At 30.3% G+C, this 20,871-nt stretch overlaps 2 protein-coding genes and 1 long non-coding RNA gene across 3 annotated transcripts; 2 read left to right on the top strand and 1 right to left on the bottom strand.

Annotated features, from left to right (window-relative positions):
* The first annotated feature begins 4,140 nt into the window (after positions 1–4,140).
* Positions 4,141–9,477, top strand: LOC100776959 (uncharacterized). Its single transcript, XR_001389112.3, has 6 exons — positions 4,141–4,482; positions 6,003–6,113; positions 7,512–7,586; positions 8,491–8,738; positions 8,850–8,941; positions 9,048–9,477. It is a non-coding gene; the product is annotated as an uncharacterized lncRNA (long non-coding RNA).
* Positions 9,478–12,677: 3,200 nt separating this feature from the next.
* Positions 12,678–13,668, bottom strand: LOC100818105 (germin-like protein). The gene has a single exon (NM_001358009.1). The coding sequence runs from the start codon at positions 13,637–13,639 to the stop codon at positions 13,013–13,015; it is 627 nt and encodes a 208-aa protein (NP_001344938.1). The 5' UTR covers positions 13,640–13,668; the 3' UTR covers positions 12,678–13,012.
* A 5,624-nt stretch (positions 13,669–19,292) lies between these two features.
* Positions 19,293–20,174, top strand: LOC100527498 (germin-like protein). Its single transcript, NM_001249969.3, has one exon. It carries the CDS (start codon positions 19,322–19,324, stop codon positions 19,946–19,948), a length of 627 nt encoding a protein of 208 aa, NP_001236898.2. The 5' UTR covers positions 19,293–19,321; the 3' UTR covers positions 19,949–20,174.
* The last annotated feature ends 697 nt before the right edge of the window (positions 20,175–20,871 follow it).

The following is a 20,871-nucleotide window of genomic DNA, read 5'->3' as shown; positions in this document are numbered from 1 at the left end:
AAGGGAACGATGCATTGGCTAGCTATTTATAGGGTAAGATATGATCTTGAGTTAGGTATAAATTAATGCAACTATATATGCAAGTCCTTCAAATTAACGCAATTAGGAGGGAGATTAACATTGTAATTAAGATAGCAAGAAAAAGAGTTCCAATGCCCGTACGTAGTTGGATGAAGCTCTCTCACTCTTCCTCTCTCTTGTTGGTGTGTAACTATCTTATTCAACCATTGGTCCAAAAAAATATAACTATATCAAAACCTTAGAAAAGCTGAGACTACCGTCTCTTTCACGTTTGCTCGTTTGTATTAATTTAAGAAACGTTACCATTTTATTTAAGAAATTTTATATTTTTTATTAAAGAAATTCTACATTAGTTATTTTTAGAAAAACAATAAAAAAGGACAAGATAAGAAGGCATGCGATTTGTTTGGATTGTTTTCAATAATATATTAGGAAGGCTACTATTGGTCATTCAAACATACAGTGAGAAATTATGTTAGCTTTTAAAATGTTTTCAATTTCAATTTAGTCTTTTAAGGTTCGTTTGGTGGCAAAGATATGGTAAAACAAAATCAGATATAATATAAGAGTTGCGTAAAATAGAACAAGAGTATAATAAACTCTTAGACAATACTACTTCAAGTGATGATATAAATTTGTTCTATATATTCATAGATGGATAGTCACATTTTTTTAATCACTTAAAAAGATACCACTTTTTTATGTATAAAAAGATACCACTTAGAAAGTAATATGATCACTTTAAAAAATTATGTGATTTTTTAGGGGTGATCTAACATACCTAAGTAGAAATGGGGTTACATAACCCAATCCAAAATGATCCAATAAAATTAGAACAAGTGTGTTATGGATTGGGTTCATTTTTTAAATTCTTTTGATACAAATCTTTGACTAATTTTATATTCTTCTTATTATTTTTTACAAATTACATTTAATCTGAAATTGCGCTCTTGCATTCCCAAACACGCGTACATCTTTGTCACCACCGAATTTCACCCTTTCACCACCACGTTCGTCGTTTTTTTCGCGGAGTGTTGGCGACAAGATTCATTGTGAAGGGATACATAAACAATTAAACTAAGATTCTGATTAAGGGCTTTTACTGGGAAGGGGTTCTCGATTTTGATTGGAGGTTATTTATGTTTTAGGTTTTGTGTGCTGAATTATGATTGAGATAGCAAATATTGTTTTTCTTTCTCTTTCGGTGACTTGGAGGCACGCTTTGGTTTGTTCCTTTTTTTTTTTTTTGTTTTACTGGTACCACTAATTTTAAACCCTAAACCACTGGTACCTTTGTGAATAAAATTTTAATTTGGTTGATAAAAAAACATTCATCCTCTTCGATCCTTTTTTCCTCTTTGCTTTCAAGTTTTTTTTGAAACAACCCTACGATGTGGAATCCCAATTAGGATTATAGACGTGGTATCCCGATTGATCAGATTACAAATGTGGTGTGCATAGTAATAACATAAACCAGGCTGTGCTTTTATTGTTGTCAAGGCACCATGTTTGCTGAACATCTTTTTCTATACTGTGTATAATAGTGTTTTTTTTCTAAGTCAAGCACCTCTTGTGGTATTGGTTTATTAATAATGTTGCTTTTGCCTTTTAAATAAATAAATGTGTTTGGAAAGGAGTTTCTCTAATGGATGCAATATTGGATGAAGAAAATTAAATCTCATCATTTTCTTGTAAGAGAAGGTATAGAAACAATTGCAGAAAAAAAAATCTAAAATCTAAAAAGTGGACATAATTTAAAACTGGTAGAAGATAATGAGAAGAATATATAACCAGTCAAAATTTTGTGTATAAAAAATATAAACATGTGAATCCAACTTTTAATACAGTTGTTTTAATTTTATTGGGTCATCTAGGATAAGATTGTTTAATCCCAATTTTAGTTTGGGTTACCTAGACAATTTTTTTAAAAATAATTATTTTTATTTTTTTTATACTATCACATGTATATATTGGAGAAATAATCATATTCAAAAGAAGTAAGATTATTATGAGTAACAAAACTTTTCTCATATATTTAGTATAAATATATCATTTGAACCGAAGATAATTAGTTAAGTTAGAATAAATGTGAGTGTTAGTTGATCAATGTGTTCAATGATTTTGATGGTTTTATTTTTTTAATCTTGATCGTTGATGATAAGATCTAATAGTAAATGTCTATTTCTGTTGCTCCCACATAAAAAAAGTCATCTATGATACACATTTGTCTAACAATATTAATTAACATTTTATTATAATTACACACATATTTGTGTAATAATTTTAACATTTTTTTATAATCACACACACAGTTAGGTATTATATTGAAATAACTATGAAAACTTGTAGTTAGGAATACCTATTCTATTTCTATTGAAATAAAGGTAGGAATGAAATTCCACCAAACAAAATGTCAATAGCAAAACCATGGGAAGCAAAACTGGCTATCTAAACAAGCATTGCCTTTTCATAAAAACATGAGAGATTGAGAACGTTTTTCATTAGAGCTAACTAGTTGTTCCACCTATTTCTTGAGGAGACTTGAAAGTTGAGACAACAAGCTTAAATAATTGATATTAGTTTCTTTTTTTTATAAAATGTAATATTTATAAATTTAATTATTTTTAATATTATTCTTATTACACATTTAAAAAAATATTTGAATAATATTAATTTATTTTTTAATATTTTAATCAATATTATATGTTTAATTTAATTTTATATGTCAAAATTTTGTGTGAAGATATATAAAAAATTATATCGAACATAAATAATATATATATATATATATATATATATATATATATATATATATATATATATATATATATATATATATATTATGTAATAGATATAAAATATATAGACAAGATATTATCATACCCATCATTTTCTAAATTAGCTCTCTGGCTTCTTACTTAGGATATAATTTTTTTAGTCCTTACATTAATATTTAATTTTATATTATTAACTACTAATTTAATGTCTAACTTAAAGTTAATTCGATGCTTTAAATATTTTTGGAGCTTTAAATTAATTAATACTTACTCTTTATGATGCATGCCAAATTAATTAATGCTGTCATAGTTTGGCAAATCAATATCAATATTCATGAGACTATATATCAACTCTGTAAGGCCTAACTAGATAATGACAACATTTAATTTAATTACCAATGCTTTCTCTTTACAAGAATTGATCTAGAACTAAAGTTTTTTTTTTGAACTTAAATATCTTTTTCTTTCTTTAAATTGCCAAATTTATTTTGTCTTTCAAATTTAAAAGTGATTTTCTAGTCTCATAATTTGAAAATAATTCATTTAATCCTTATCAGGGACTACAATGATCACAAATTAGGGACTAAAAAATAATTATTTCCAAAGTATGAGACTAAAAATACTTTTTAGTTTGGAATATAAAAAAATTATCCGAATTTAAATGAATAAAAAGATATTAATTTAAATCCTTTTTTCACACATCTTAATAGATGCTATTTGGGTAAAAAGATGATAAAGAATAAAAGAAAGACAGGAGAAAAGTTAAAAGAAAAAAAAAAAGATATGATAACTGTAGTTATAAAAAAATATAATGTAAAAAAAATATAAGGAAAAATAGTGTAGAAAAAAAAATCAAAATATTATATTTAAAACAAATTTTCTCATATATATTTGTAAATTTTTTTATACATCAATCATAATTGTTATTTTAAATTTGTATTTATTTATTTTATATTTAATCCCTATCATTATATTGACTTTGTTAACTTGAGACGTTAACTTCTAATGAAAAAGACATACCGATAATTTCAGGAAAAAAAATAGACTAAAAGAAAAAATATATTAGGAACAACTTAATAGAGCCAATGTAATGATAGAGGTGAAATACCAAAAAATACATTTCAAGGATAAATGCAAAATTTGTAAATTTTTCAGATATTAAAAATAAATAAAAAATTATTAAGTACTAAATGCAAAATCTGTAGAATCCACTAAAAAGAAGTAGTGTTTAGTGATTGAAATATTCTAATTCAGTCGTTAAAATTTTTGAGATCCACTAGTAAAAAAAGCTGATTTATGATGCTAATTTTAAGATGATTCTTGAGGAACATATACACAGTGATATTTTTTGTAATTATTTGCATGGATAAGTTTTGTATGACTCTGTCATTCTAAGGACGGTTATATGGACCGATCGTAAATCGGTTCTTAGTGGCAATCTCATAATTATTTTTGGGAAAAATGAAGACGGTCTTCTGCACCAGACCGTCGTTGTTTTCTTAACGCGCGCACCCTAGGTCGTACCTATCTCCCATTTACCATCGTCTCTTCTTACTCCCCTCCCGAGTACTGCGTTAAGCATTCCTTCTTACTACCCTCGCTCGTGTTGGGAAGGTTGTTTTGTGACCTAGAGAAGTCTCCTGCCTCATTCGTCGCTACTCGGTGCGTGGGTATCGCCATAGAGGTACATTTCTTTGTACTCCAACGTTTGTGACTGCTATGGTGTCTGCTGCCAATGTATTGAAAGAAATACTCTGTAGTTGAATCTTGTTTGTGGTCTTTGGTGAATAATGTTGCATCTAGTAATGTGCTCATTATTTTGTGTGAGCATGGAGCATTGTATAACATTTTTGGCAGAATTTTGTACGTATTTTTAGGCTCTGGGTTTTTTAGGCTAGAAGTTTGAAGGTTTAACAAAAAAAGGATATCTGTGTTAGGGTAGCTTCTATTTTCAATTCCTTGGACACCAATGATTGTGGGAAGCAGATGTAGTTCATCGTTTCCTTTTGGTTTGGGCACTACATAGTAATCTGGGTATTCTGGGGTGTGGTTTGTCAAATTTGTAATCTGTTTTGGGTTTGGGGGTCTGAAGCTTTGGTGTTGGACCATATCCATAATAGTAAGTTGCACAGACTATGGCTAGCATTTATGAAAGATCCATTGAGGTCACGAAGGTGGATCGAAGAAAAGCCATTCATAAATTTGTTAGTAATATTATATACAAATGGTTCAAAGTAGTGATGAGGTACCAATTCCATGAATCCCTTGGGTGTTTATAGATAGAGGTAGCCTAATCATTTTGTAACGACCTGAAGCATATGCATTAAGGAAATTGTAATAATATACATAATTATTGTATTCAGCAACATAGTTGGTAGAGGCATTCCTATTTTGGACCAAGGATTTTGGTAGAGGCATTGTTGTTGTTTTTTGTTCATTCTTTTTGTTTTTGTCTGTATAAAAGTTGAAGTCATTTTATATATAAAGATTTACAATATCAGAACAGACATGAAGATTCAAATAAGGTTGATAATATTCACCAATAAAATGTTTACATTAATAATGATATATAAATTCACATTCTTTGCATATATATAAGTGAATTCTGATCCATTGGACTGGTATTTGTTGATTTATTTGTGGAAGCCACAAAAAGGGATTACCAATAACACTAAATTAGAAGCAAGATATTATGCGGAAAAGAAAACTATATATAGGCAAAATATATATTATATTATATAATATAGGCACAAAAGACATAAACATGGTTGGAGCTGCACTGTGAGTGCACTTTAGTGGCTCAGCTTGCCCAAAGAACAAACACCCTTGTGAGTGCAGTTTGGTCTTCCCAAACTGGTCCAAGTAGCGAAGGAACTGAAGAACATGGTTGGAGCTGCATTGTGAGAGTGCCACTTTGCATGGTTTAATATTAACATGTCCTGTTGCATAGGAGGCTTTTAGGGCTTAAAGTGTGACAATTGTCACACACCACTCAGCTTTGGGATACAATTGAACTTTTAATTATAAGAATAGTGGCAGCTAGTATGAAACTATTGTCCACTTGCTTATATAGACTCTAATATCTTGACTACAATTAGTTATTGTTAAAGCTGAAGTTGTTATGTGAAATTTTTGGACTTCAAGCATCAATGTAAATTTTTGCCCTGAGAATGAAGAAGCTAACTCTACTTGTTTTTCTCCTAGGTACCTACATGAACTTTGTTCATCATCTTTTCTTCATAAGAATATAAAGTCAGCCTACATATTGGTTCATACAGATTTGAATCCTCATCTTTCTGACAGTGGATTGACAAGGTATATTCCAAATGCAAGCCAGGTTATTTAGTTTTTGTAACTTAACTGCTTAAGGTTGTGCATTATTAATCACTTAAAAAAATGTTTACAACTGAAATCAATTAAATATATGATTAAGTTGAATTATGCAATCTACTCATGTTACAATTAGCTAGATATATCATATATTTCTTATGCATGCTTCTATCCTTGACAAGTGCTATTAAGGACAAAAATTATAGTAATAATTTGGAAATGAAGGTTTGCTGTATTTGTAAGGGCTAAGGTTGTTCTGACATGAAGAGGGTCCAGATGGTGGCACTGACCCTTTTGGTAATTGGCTTCCAAACAAGCTTTGGAAGTCCCTTATGTCTCTTGTGCACTCAGCTGTACTTGAAGCCCCCAACAGTACCAAAACTAAGAGAATGAAACAAGATCTCCCCAATCACGACATAATGGGCAGTTCTTATTGACAAAAACTGAGCATATGCCTCTATAGAGAAGCAACTGTAGTTAACTGAGCATATTATATAGAAAAAACTCAGAATCTAAATTAAAGAGAGTATGAGAAACTATGTTAAGGATCATAGGATAGAATAGAGAAAAAAGGAAACATACTGGACTATTTTTGTAGATAATAAGGACTTACATAATCCTCTGTGGGTTCCACATGATAGACTAACTATGGAAACCTGCACTTGGGTCAAACCGTACATAGAATTGTTGTTCCCTGTCCCGCTTGCCTTGGCTGAAAACTATTGTGTGAAGGATGTATGGATCTCCACTTATGAAAACAAATAAAAAAATTGTGTAGTTGTGCACTGTAGGCCAAAATTGTCCTCCGGTCTAGTAGTTTGCCATATAAACATTTATCAGCTGTGACAAAGTAACTCCAGATTATGATCAGAACTTGACTAATGACATCACAAACAAATAATAGTTAACAATTTTGAAAGACACCATGAAGCCTTGTACCAAGTTTCATGTCTATATAGGCATGACATGTACTGTTCCTATGTTGCCTCCAGAATGGTATGATATGAAACATAAACAAAACCAAAACAAATTAATTTAAATTAATGAAAGCAACTATATATAAGAATTAGATGCAGTTAAACATGGTCATAATCATTTAGACTTAAGGCGTAACTGAATCCCACGAAATTTTTTTTCCAGCTGATTAGAGAGCAGCCCAAATTTTACAAACTGTATTTAAGTCCAAATGTCAGAAGTTCTATTTATGAGTTTTAGTTAAACATATGAACATGAATCATTATACTTTTGTTGTTTGTTCAGCATGCACCTTTCTTTGTGTGCAAATTCTGTTCCTTTCCTGTTTTTTGTTGAATTTTTTTCCCTTTTGTCTCGTATAAATGCATTTTTTATTCTAATATGCCATTTTTGACTAAAAAATTTTAGGTTTTGAAGGCTGACTGTTGGGTTGGTATTCATAGTTTCTTAGTTGCCAAAGTCAGACTGCAAAGGGAATCAGAGGTACTTCCAAGTTTATACCATCATTTGAGCTTTTTTTTTATTAATGCTATAAGTTTTTGCTTATAATGTATTTGGTATGTGTATGTGTATGTGCTAGTCTGATGTAGTTATACGTAGGGATATCAATTTCCATCATTGCTCTGTGTTGGTCATATCATGCATCTTCCTAATCCCACTTGTTGCCTTCTTTTGTAAGCATGTACGAAAATTCTGTTGGTAGATTAAAACATTGTCATCAACAAAATTTTGTATGGTTAAATCTGTAATTAATTGTGTTTCAATAGTGGTGTATTAAGATAAAGTAAAAATGATAATAGATAACTTCACATAGCCTCGTGAGATTAAAAGCAGTGCCAAATCAACAGAGTGAAACATTGAGATTCAGAAATACTCTTCAAAACATGTCTATAGGCAACAGAAAAAAATGATTCTTGAAACTGATATCTACCTGGAGGCTCTTGTCAACATTTCACCAGTTTTGGTGTCACGCACAAGCCAATCACCAGTTTTGCAGCTGCTGTCTTAGGTTAAACTATTACCAAATTTGGGATCCAATTCATGTACTGCAAAAGAACAACATTAGTAACAACAGTCAACATTGGTGGCTGCTATATATGTTAGGGAAGCCTAACATAATATACGGTTTGTACAACCTGCACATTCAACACAGAAACATATAGACATATATAAAAACGATTTCAAGAGTAGCAATGGATGCCTGCACACTCAACAACTTCCTGTGCAGGCATGTCCACCTAGTGAACCAGAAGGTGGATCAGTAAGGTGCCAAATTATGAATGAAAGTTACTCAGCTAGCAACTTAATCAAATTATATATCTGTTGAAAACTAAAAGTGGTGCAACTTAATTTGTTAATCATGCATTTTGGTTTGGGTACAAAATAGGGGACAACCACCAAGAAGTAGGAGCACTTACAAAGGACCAGTAGAACCAACGAGAATACAGGCACGTGAGAGGCCAAGGAGTGCGGGTAGTATGTCAATAGACATTAACATTGATGTACACACTCATCCACGACATTGGTCAATTGGATGAAATAGAAATTGTAGGGCTTGTGACAATGGATGTGACTAAGCAAGATTCTATTCCACATGTATCAGATTCCTTTGGGACATCAGGTCCTCAATCCTCAGTAAGTGTAACAGAAAAGCTTATCGTGGCCATGCCAAGTGATATATGGTCAGTGGTATATATATTAAACCCATTATAGTTAGCTGAATTTGAATGTATTTCTTGTAATTAGTTTTGCCTGAATGGAACTCTGACCTTATGTAATCAAAAAGGGAATGTGGTGCTCTTCCAAAACTTGGCAATGCTCATGCACTTTTCAACAAGGTATGGCTCCGGTCTTATAATTAGGTTCTACATGTTGTAGTGTTACAGATCCATTAAAAAATCTAACATGTCTTATCCATTGAGGCTCTTTTTTGGCAAAATGAAGGTATGGGATTCTCTAAAACTTCTTCTGTGGGCGGGCAAATTTTATGGAGTGCTGTCAACTTCTTCCTTTGGAAAAAGAGAAATAAAGTTGTCTTCAATAATGCCGTGCCTGATAGGAATTGTGTTTTTACGGCCTGATCCCTCCTTTCAAGTCTCTTTCGTCCAATACTCAGGCTTCTCTGAGTTCTGACAGTGTTATGTGGTTCTCATGCAGCAATTTTGCATACAGTAGCTGGCCACTCTATTTTTACACTGGCGGTGACAAGCTATCATCACTGTTAGTGTAGTGTAGTAGGATATCTTGGTGGGGAATGTCGTTATGGAGGAGGGGTACTAGGTAGTCAATTAAGCTTGGTGGTTATTTTAATATCAACATAAAGTTACTTGTGGATTTTCTTACAGAATAAAATTCGTAGGTAATTTTCTGTGAATTTTCTTGTTGAATAAAATCTTTAGGGAATTTACTATGATTTTAAAAATAATTATATATATATATATATATATATATATATTTAAATAATTGTTTTGAAATGATCTTTTAATTTAAAAAAATATCTAAATTTATTGAATTCATTTTTAAAATATAGAAATTTTTATTTAATTTTTAAAATATTAAAAAAATTAATCTTTATAATTGAAAAAATAAGTATTATTTAAAATATTAAAAAGAAGAACATCTATAATGCAAACGTTGAATTTGAGTGATTACTTTTTTTAGTATGCATTACTGGGTATCATCTCATACCCTAAAATTAATGAAAAATTATAAAAAATATTAAATATTTTCTCATGTTATTTTCCTTGAATTAAATGCCAACAATAGTAATTTGTTACATCCTGATCGAACAAGCAATTTATGAGTATAAAATAAATAAGCCAAGTTAAAAGTGCATAAATTATTTTCTCATTTGTAGTACATCCTAATCCAATTATTTGATTTTCTTGTATTATTACTATTGTTTTAATTACAAGTACTACTACTGGTTATTGGTTAATATTTAATACAAGTTATTGAAACTCCTTTTATCACACTATAAAACAATACAATTCATACATTTTTAATTTATTATTTTATATCTATCTAACTACAAAGAAAGAAATAAACAGAATATCTTAGTCTTACTTTAATTTTCGGTATATATTATTAGCAAATATATATATCTCTCTAGCAGTGGGAATTACTTTAATTTTCCATATATATCTCTATGTTTTGAAATCTCATTAAATTCTTGAGATGAATCATCATCGAATTGGTAAATGTATTTTTAATACTATATGATATATTAAATAATAAATTTACGTAATCATAAAAAAAATTAAACAAACTTATAAATTAACATAGAAAGCATGCATGTCTTACAAAATAAATGATGCTCCCTTGGATGATGACCGTAGGTTACACAAACAATCAAACAAATAGCTGATAATTGGGTTTACACCTTTGAATCCTTGTCATAATAACGCCCAAACAATGCTCCTATGAAATTAAGCAAAGATTCACAAATCACAACCATTGGCATTTCAGATAAATACACTTGCCTGAGATATCTCAAGTATAAATCAATATAAATTGCACGTTTTCAAAAGTTTAATCAGTTATCGGCAACTTAAATTCAAAAGTCTGTAACACAAATAGGAATTTCTTTTATTGTTTCTAAGATACTCCTATTCTTCTACTTTCTATATACCTAATTTGAAATAAAAAATAAAGACAAACTGGTAAATGCATCAGTCAAGAGTAAAATAAGGACTCCACTAAGAAATTAGGTGCACATCATGCCATCACATGGTTTAGTAGAAAGCTTCATGACCAAAATAAATCGAGCCCCTAAAATAAGCATATCTAAACATGTAATAGTCAAATCCAAACGAAGGCCAGAAATATGAATTGAATAACCAGAACTCCATCATGGGAATAAAAAATAGCAATAATCGAAGAAAAAGCAGACAGAAATTAATGGACAATTGAACATATCAAAATGGCATGGCTGACATGTTCTCCAGATTCAGTAAAAAAAATTAAATGGACTATCATGGATAAAAAAATATATTTAGAAAAAACACTTTACAGAAGACAGTGTAATTCAAGCATTCAAATGACAACAAACCACTTCCTACACAATTTAAATTCAAGCATTCAAATTCCTGTCAGATGTTTAAGAGATCATCAGTGTTACTATCAAACTAACTGATATACAAGCACAAGCTCTAACAATAGGCCAAGCTTATGGAAGATAAAATTCTAATACAACTTAGGTTACTGACAGAATTTAGAAATTTTCACCATGCCTCCTAAACAAAACTCTGTTCTTCAGTAAAGTAAGGTTCCCGCATCATTAATAAAACAAAAAGTAAATAATAATTTGTTATTAATTTGGAACCTAAATAATAAAAAATAACAGTAAACATATGTTAAGACAACATACCGCTTTTAAACAATTAAACAAGATATCATATATCATCGTATCCAATATGATCACTGTCTAAATGTTTATAGTCATTCTTACAAACCGAAAACAAAAGATTTGAAAATTTTAATATAAGTCCTTTAAGTAATTCCATTAAGGAATCATTGACCAAAACATGACACTTTTAGAATTTAATCACTAAAATGTGATATATTATATATAAAAATTTTGATAATTTTTACCATTGACCGGATCAATTCACCAGTTACATCATTTATCACATTTATATTATCCTTTTTTTATTTTTTTCTCTCCCTTGTTTCCTTCTGAATCCACCCTAAAATAAGTAAAACAAGGTATTAGTGTGTTTGAATATGTTATTATTTAATACGTTTTATATTTATTACTTTTAAAATAGGAAGTAAAAAAAGAGAAGGATGAAAAGGGTAGTTTGAATATTTTTATTCATTAATAGTTACCGGGAAGAGAATCTAAAAATTTAAAGGTAAGAAGTAATTGTATTAAAGGCTGCAGATTGACCAAAGTAGAGGTACTATTAGAAAGTAATTACCAAAATAAGAATATTCTAAAACATATTACTAAATTTCAGTTGTTTTGACATTGACCGGGTCAACTCATAGTCACATTATATATTATATTTATTATTTTTTTCTCTTTTTTTGCTTGGTTGAAAGAAAATGGAGAAAAATGAATGGTAAGGATATATTTTTATAAAATTTTATTATTTGGTTTAATTTTTAGGAGAAAAAAGAAAAAAGATTTAAAACATCTGAAGTGCATTAATTAAAATATCCCTCTCTTATGTGTTGAAATGTAAAATTATATAAATATACAAGTAAATTAATTTTTATAATCCCTTCTCCACTTATGAACCCAACAAGAAAATGATCATTTTTCCTCCTATTAAAATCTTTCATTTGTTCTTCTCTTAACAAAACAAAATGTGTAATCAAAATTTCTCCCCCTCTTTCCTTCTCCTCCTCTCTTTAAACCAAATATAGATCTAGAACGTAAAATAAGGTGGACGATACGACATTATTAATTAATAGTGGGGAAATTTTAAATGATAACAAGAGCGCTGCCATAGTATGTATACTTTAGATATGTTATTAAAGAAGAGATTAAGTTGCTCTAAGAGATTAAAGAAGTTACCAGTCCTGCATTTATATCATTTGTTTTCTTTTAATCTAATGATTCTAATTAGTAACTCATATTTATTAAAAAAATTAAGGATAAACACAACAAGGTATTAAACTTTTTATTAATATCTTGTTTGAAATATTATTATTTTTATTATAATAAAAGAAATCAAGTGAACATCTTGATTTCTTTCTTAATTACTTTCTTGAAATCAATGATGCACTCAAACTAAACTCTAAAATTTTTATTTATACATCGTCAAACTTCAAACCCTCAAATCATAAGTTTGGAATCAAACTTAAAATGAAAGCAAAACACACCCAAATGCACAAGTTTATTAATTGCTGACGATTATCACTAAAACAAACACTAGGTATGAGTTGATTCATAAGAAACCCTAGCCTCTGCCACCAAAACGAGCCTTAACCTTCTTGACTTGTGCAACATCAAGGAAGGTAGTCTGTGCAACCAAGTCAGAAGGCAAGGTGTTGCCAAATAACAGAAGGTCAAGTAGTTGTGCTCCAGGGTTTGCACTACTGAATGCCAGAAAAGCAGTGGCTTTTCCGTTTCCAGAATTAACCTGAAAATGCAACTGTCCTTGTGGAAAAACCATAATATCTCCAGGTTTCAGTGTCTTGGTATAAAGTGCAGTTGGGGTCATAAAACCAGCAGTGATTTGACCTTCCACCATTATTAGAAGTTCAGTGGCAGCAGGGTGTGTGTGCATTGGGATTGATCCACCTTTGGCTATGTCTAACCGTGCCACAGATACACCAAGACCATTCACACCTGGAAAATCAGTAACAAATGCGGAGGTTAATGCAGCATTGAAAGTGTTTGTGGTGTTTCCAGCTACAAAGCCAGAGAACACAAAGTCATCCACTGTGACTGTGTTAGGTGGCTTGCACTGATAGCCTGAAGGGCTATCTGGACCTTTTAGGTCTGCTACACAGAAATCATTGACAGAAGCATGGGAAGTGAACGAGACAAGAGCAAAGAGGAAAAGAACGTGGATCATCTTCATCTTTGAACTTGGATGAATGGATTTGGTGTGAAGGTAATGTGGAATTGGCATGCTATTTATAGGGCTATTTGTATAAGTTGGACACCGAATTAATATATGCAGTAACTAAGAATTCAAGTTTCACAAGGCAAGAGCTGGAGAATCAGATCGAGATTAATTTTAATTTATATATTTGCACACCATTTCTATTTCTGCATGATTTGTAGATTACTATATCATTTTCCTATCATTCTTACATTACTTGTTTTTCTGATAATAAAAAATAAGATCATGAAGACACCTTTTATTTAAAAATATATATATAGGCAATTATATGTTTCTGTGATGATATATTACAAGCACGTGGAACTTGGACGTGCACGACATGCAAATTATTTAGGTGTTATCATATCTGATAAATGATAATATTGTGATATTATCGCAGCCAACATGATCAGTGGGGAATGACGGATGCAGACCATTTTTTTACTTGAATGTGAATATATATATATATATATATATATATATATATATATATATATATATATATATAATAACATTTATTTTTCACTCTCAAAAAAATTAGTTTTGTCCTTTCTAATTTTTTTGGCCTACATATTGTGTGTTTTATAAAAAATTATAATATTTTTTCTATAAAAAATAATTTGGTAAACGAAGGATATTGCATTTTGTCTTTTTCTCTTAAACAGATACAATCGTTTCAAATCCTCTTTAGTTTTAGGTTACATGCATTCTGTGAGTATTGATTTTAGTTGCGTTATTTATATTATGTCATATACTAGTATAATAAAAGAAAGTTCCGTCGGTAGAGGAAGCTAGAAACCGCAGTCAACTAGAACTTTTTATTAGATATAATCAGTTTTTTTTATTAATTATTACTTTATAGATTATAGACTAATGTAATATAATAACTATAACTATTAATTGAAAACGAGTTATTTGAATTAAGGAATTGGACAGCAATGATCTGTTAGCCCTAGCTTGAACCGAACAACAATAATCAGTCCTTTGATCCACCACTATACGACGCTGCTACCACATCACTACCCTCTCTAGTTTCTCCATTATTGCACCTTCATGATCACACACACAACCTGGCACGCCACCTCATCTCTCTGAGCTTATTTCGTGTCTCTTTGGAATTTTGTTATAAAAACCATAAAATATGATCATGTTGGTAAATGCCTATATATCTTCCGTAGTTTTGACTAAAATATAATAGTTTCGTTGCTTCCAATTGGAATCCAAATACTCTGTATATCTTCCTCATTTTTTCCATATTACTTCTTAATCTCTAAGTTTTGAAGATATATTATACGCAAAAGATTTAGATAGCTTCATAACAAGCAATAATTGGGCTTTTGAGCTTTTCCCTCGAGCATACCGTGCTTCACGTGTTATGCTGCTATACTCATTACAGTGGCCCATGTGCCAAATTTACATATGATTTTTTTCCTTTTTTTTTCGTTTCTTGGTAAGATAACAAAGTTACGATTAAGTATAAATAAAGGAAAATGATGCATGCACACCACTATATTAATTGACACCTAAGGATAGAAGAAAAGATATATAAATATAATTAATATGATGATGTAATATATTAAGAGAAATGTTAATGTTCATGTTTGTGATGTTGAGGTCTCTATATAATTAATTAACTGGTCATGAATATTAAGATTGATCATTCATCATCAGCGAAATGTATGTTTTATCATTCCAATGTAACAATTTGAAGAACCTACTCGGATACAAATAAAATTTCAGTTTAAATTCAAAAAGAACATATACTAGTATTATTTTTGTTTTCTTTCACTTCGATCAAATAGTGAGGAAGATAGTTAGTGATAATCGGGGAAAATAATTGGAGTGGGGACACGAATTATACCTATATATTATATTAGCCTTTCAATATACTCGAGTCATCATTTTATATAAAATTAATTTGTTTTCCCTCAATCACCACTTTAGTCATAGTTTTATTATATGTGAAAATCAAATATATTCAATCAATTGAGTTAGAAGAAAAAAAGAATATTTTTTTAAAAAAATAACAAAGGAAAATATGTAAGAAAAATATATTTTTGAATTGATATTTGTTCTAAAAAAATTTAGTAGTAGATCATATCTCTAATTTTATTCACAAAATTAATAATAAATATTTTTTAAACTTATTATTTATTAAATAACTATTTGTTAAAAGTTAAATATTTAAATAATTATATAAAAATTAAAAATCCGGCCTACCCTTTTTTACACTCTGAATTCGACCTCATTGATCTCTAATCACTGTTATGCCTAAATAAAATTTCGGAATACTAAATATGTTGCAGAAATTTTGACGTTGTGGCCTAACTTTACATATTTTTGAGCTTAATTACAATTTCCCCCTCCAATTAATTATTTTCTGATTAATTTTATCTGCCAACTTTTTTTCACATATTTTGTCTCCCACGTTTCAAAATGTCATAACTTTTATATGCAACACTTTCGAATTCTGATGATTTTGAACAGCGCCTAAACATAAGCACTTGGAAAGTTAGAATTATATATATATTTTAACATGCAAAATGACAATTTTTAATTGACATTATTAATAAGTTCTAATTTCTTTTACGCCCGACAACTCTATAGTCCAACATCTCCATAGTGATTCATTAAAGAAAATAAGCATCGAAACAGTAAATATACGGAGTTGTTGGAAATAAAAGAAACTAAATATATTACTAGTCACAGTTAAAAAGTATCATTATGTTAAAAAATAGTTATTTTCAATATTTGTGTTCATGATAATTTAAACAGCCAAAAAAAAAAAGTGTTAATATCGTTCATGATCCAACAGATATATAACAAAAAGAAAGAATTCGTAGCATTTAAAAAATGAGGTAAAATACATTAAAAAAATAAAGGACAAAATTTGCAAAATAAAAACAATAAATTGAGGGTAAAAAATATAATGAAATCATATTTTTATCTCGAGTAGTTATGTAGTCCCATCACTTTGTAAAGAAAACAAATGATGCAGCAATTATTGGCGCAAAAAATAAAAAAGGAACATACGACTTGTATGGGGAAAATAAAAGGCACTATGATCTATGCAATTATGGATTGAAATGTTTTATCTTCTTTTTCTGGTTATTATGGATTGAAATATTACTTTTTTCCGTCCAATAATAATTATTATATAAAAAATAAGTTATAAAATGATTGACATTTTAATTTTTTAATATAATATTGAGTGAGTTTATTTAAATTTTTAAAAATTAAATTTAAAATAAATCTATTTTAAGAAACAGATAAATTTTTTTTTAAAATAAGTATAACATTATTTAAAAAACAATTTAGATAAATACATTAAAAAATAAAAAAACTATTTATTTTATTAAATTAAATATTTATTTAATAAAAAAGTTTAAATAAACTAATCTAATATTACTCTTTTATTTTTATTTTTCTCATAATATTAATTATTAGTCATAAAAATTATAAATAAATTATTAATAATAAAATTAATTGTATAAAACTATTAGCACTCTTTTATTTATTTATTATTTTTTCCTAATATCTGAAGGAAAAAATTTAAGACGAGAACTTTATTTTGTGACACTTCTAGTTTATATCTCATTCCCTGTATCCTCTGGCCATGGGGTAAGATCAATGACATGCACGTGAGTAAAGTAAAAATCTAAAAATAATTTTATTGTTTTCATTCTAATGTCCTGTCTCACTTAAATATGATACAGCCACTAGTTAATTTTGCTTGGTGGTTCACGTTACACGTTATTCTGATTCTCATATATAAAATAAAATAAGATATAATTAGATATAGTACGATCCTAACTCAAGGATTTAGGGGTACATTCAGCAATTCCTGAGCCTTCAAGCTTTAAGAGTTCAAAGTTCAGAATCAAAATAAGTGTGTGCCATGAAATTTAAAACATGAGTTAAAAACACTTATAAGAAAGGGGAGCTACGCACGAGCAAGAAGCAACACAAGGAGGAGCAAAGCTTTTTCACTAACAGAAACCAAACACATACTTAGAATATACACACTCACAATCTTTTTTTTGAACTGGTACGCGAAGGAGTCAAGGAGAGATCCATTTATAGGAGAAAATGAACAAATTTTTTTTCAAGTTTCTCGCCAGTCAAACTGGCGAGACCGGCAGAAGCGCTAGCCTGGAGGCATGTCGCCACTGTGTCTGGCGAGACAGGGTGCAACTCGCCAGTCAAACTGGCGAGTCCAGGTGACACGAAATCGCCGCTGATATTGGCGATTTTCCCTCCACGTGTTGCTGCATGCTCAAATCGCCATTGCTGCTGGCGTTTTCTTTGGAAGTTCACGTCAAAAACAGACCCATCCCAAAAATTGTTTAGAAAGAATCCCATTTTGAGAATTACTTTGTAAAAGGACCCCTTCGGGGGAAATTTGCCATTATAAGATGATGCTCCCATTTTGACCATTACAGAATCAAAGGAACTGAATCTTACGAAATAAACAAACAACCTCTCCAAGTTTGGATCCCAATTAATTATATCGATAGTAGACACCTTTTTTTTAAAGGAAAACCTCTCCAACTTCATTGTTTAAATGACTTTATTAATAAAAGCCATTGGTTTAAAACTGAATCTAACACGTTTACATTGTAGATTGTGGCAGATCAAAGTCTTCGTCACGATGCATGCGTCTAGTTAATGTCAACCCACTACTTAAGTTTGATTTTTAACTTGTTAATTCTTAAATTAATTAATGATCATTTCATTAAAAAAAATATGAGTAAACTCCATTTTTCTCTTTTTAATATTCTTATATCCTGATTTTTCATACAAGATCTGACATTATTAATATCTGTTGTTCAAGCAACATGATTGATCTCTACCGTGAATATCTGGTCTTCTACAAGAATAAGAAAAATCTACAGTAGATTTTAAAAAAATGATATTTTAATGTCTCTTTGGACAAAACTAGAAAAATGATTAAATAATTATGTATTAAATTATTTATTTCCTACATTTGCAGGAAATGATAGTTAAATTAAAATTTAAGTGTACACTCAAGTGCTGCCGCGCGTGTTTCATATATATCATTCTCCGACTTCGAATAACTTGAGCGTGTAGACATGTTACAGGGGAATTCTTCAAATTGAATTGCAACCAATTGCTATGTTGACAATGCAAAGTAGTATAAGGAAAATATTAAATATACACTTAGTTTTTCTTTTATCTCACTGTCAACCCACATTTTTCTTTCAGTTTCTTTCTTCATCTTCAATCACATTTGCATATCTATCCGGTATAAGGAAAATATTAAAACCCACATTAAATAATTACATATATCAATTAATCTTTAACTAATTAATTATTACTAGTTTAAATGTGCACCTGTATTTTAAAAGTATAATAAAAATATGATTTTATTGTTTTCATTCTAATGTCCACTCTCACATGAATATGATACAGCCACTAGTTAATTTTGCTTGGTGGTTCACGTTACACGTTAGTCTGATTCTCATATATAAAATAAAACAAGATGTAATTAGATATAGTACGATCCTAACTCAAGGATTTAGGGGTACATGCAGCAAGGCCATAGGCCATGTATCTTCAGCGTGTAAGAATAGCTTTATAAATAGATAGCCAATTCCACATTACCTTCACACCAAATCCATTCATCCAAGTTCCAAGATGAAGATGATTCACTTTCTTTTCCTCTTTGCTCTTGTCTCGTTCACTTCCCATGCTTCTGTCAATGATTTCTGTGTAGCAGACCTAAAAGGTCCAGATAGCCCTTCAGGCTATCAGTGCAAGCCACCTAACACAGTCACAGTGGATGACTTTGTGTTCTCTGGCTTTGTAGCTGGAAACACCACAAACACTTTCAATGCTGCATTAACCTCCGCATTTGTTACTGATTTTCCAGGTGTGAATGGTCTTGGTGTATCTGCGGCACGGTTAGACATAGCCAAAGGTGGATCAATCCCAATGCACACACACCCTGCTGCCACTGAACTTCTAATAATGGTGGAAGGTCAAATCACTGCTGGTTTTATGACCCCAACTGCACTTTATACCAAGACACTGAAACCTGGAGATATTATGGTTTTTCCACAAGGACAGTTGCATTTTCAGGTTAATTCTGGAAACGGAAAAGCCACTGCTTTTCTGGCATTCAGTAGTGCAAACCCTGGAGCACAACTACTTGACCTTCTGTTATTTGGCAACACCTTGCCTTCTGACTTGGTTGCACAAACTACCTTCCTTGATGTTGCACAAGTCAAGAAACTTAAGGCTCGTTTCGGTGGCAGAGGCTAGGAATATTATTGCTCATGAATTTATTCCTATCTAATGTTTGTTGCTATTTATAGTCCATAATAATGCCTGTGTATGCCCTTGCCTTTTCCATTTCGATGTTTGGATCATGTACTTAAAATTGATTAATCTATGTATTTATATATTTTTCAAGAATGATATCTTACTGTATCACTTGTTAGCAAGATGTGTTTTGTGCAGTAAAAAAAAGTCCATTGGTATTACTATCTCCGGTCCAAAAACTATTGATATTGGTTTTATATATTTCAAGTTTATTATTATTTTTTTACATATATCCTTATTTAATAATTGATATTAATTTTCAAATAACTACTTCTATAATATATAGATATATATAAAATAGCAATTATTGAGTCCTCGCATGCACCGATTGCTACCAGCAGGGTGCTAATGCACTAATAATAATGGTAAATGGTCAAATCACTTGCTGGAATTATGATACGCACAGCACTTTTATAAGAAGACACTGAAACCAGGAGATCTTATGGATTTCCCACAAGCCACAAGGACTGTCTCATCTTCAAGTAAATTATTGTATGGAAAGGGAAAAGGCGCAATTTGATCTTCCTGTTATTTGGCAACAACTTGCCTCCTAACTTGGTTGCACAAATTAACTATATGTACCTTCCTTGATGTTGCCCAAGTATAAATTTGTTTATGGGTGTTGAACTCATCAACTCATAGATAGTGTTTGTTCTAATTAATAATCACTGTCAGCAATAAATTTGTTCGCATGGGTATGCTTCGTTTTCATATTTTTATTAGGCGGATTCCAAACTTTATGATTTCTGGGTTTGATCATGGCTAGATAATGATGCTCGAGAAGATAGTATGACTTTACACTCTACCTTTAATTTACCGACGAGCGAAAGAACAAGAGAGGATAGGGAGAGAAAAATGTAAAA

Source organism: Glycine max, chromosome 7 (genome assembly GCF_000004515.6).
Source record: "Glycine max cultivar Williams 82 chromosome 7, Glycine_max_v4.0, whole genome shotgun sequence".
Classification (NCBI taxonomy): domain Eukaryota; kingdom Viridiplantae; phylum Streptophyta; class Magnoliopsida; order Fabales; family Fabaceae; genus Glycine; species Glycine max.
Note: the sequence above shows the minus strand (reverse complement) of the source record. Positions and strands in the feature narration are given on the sequence as shown.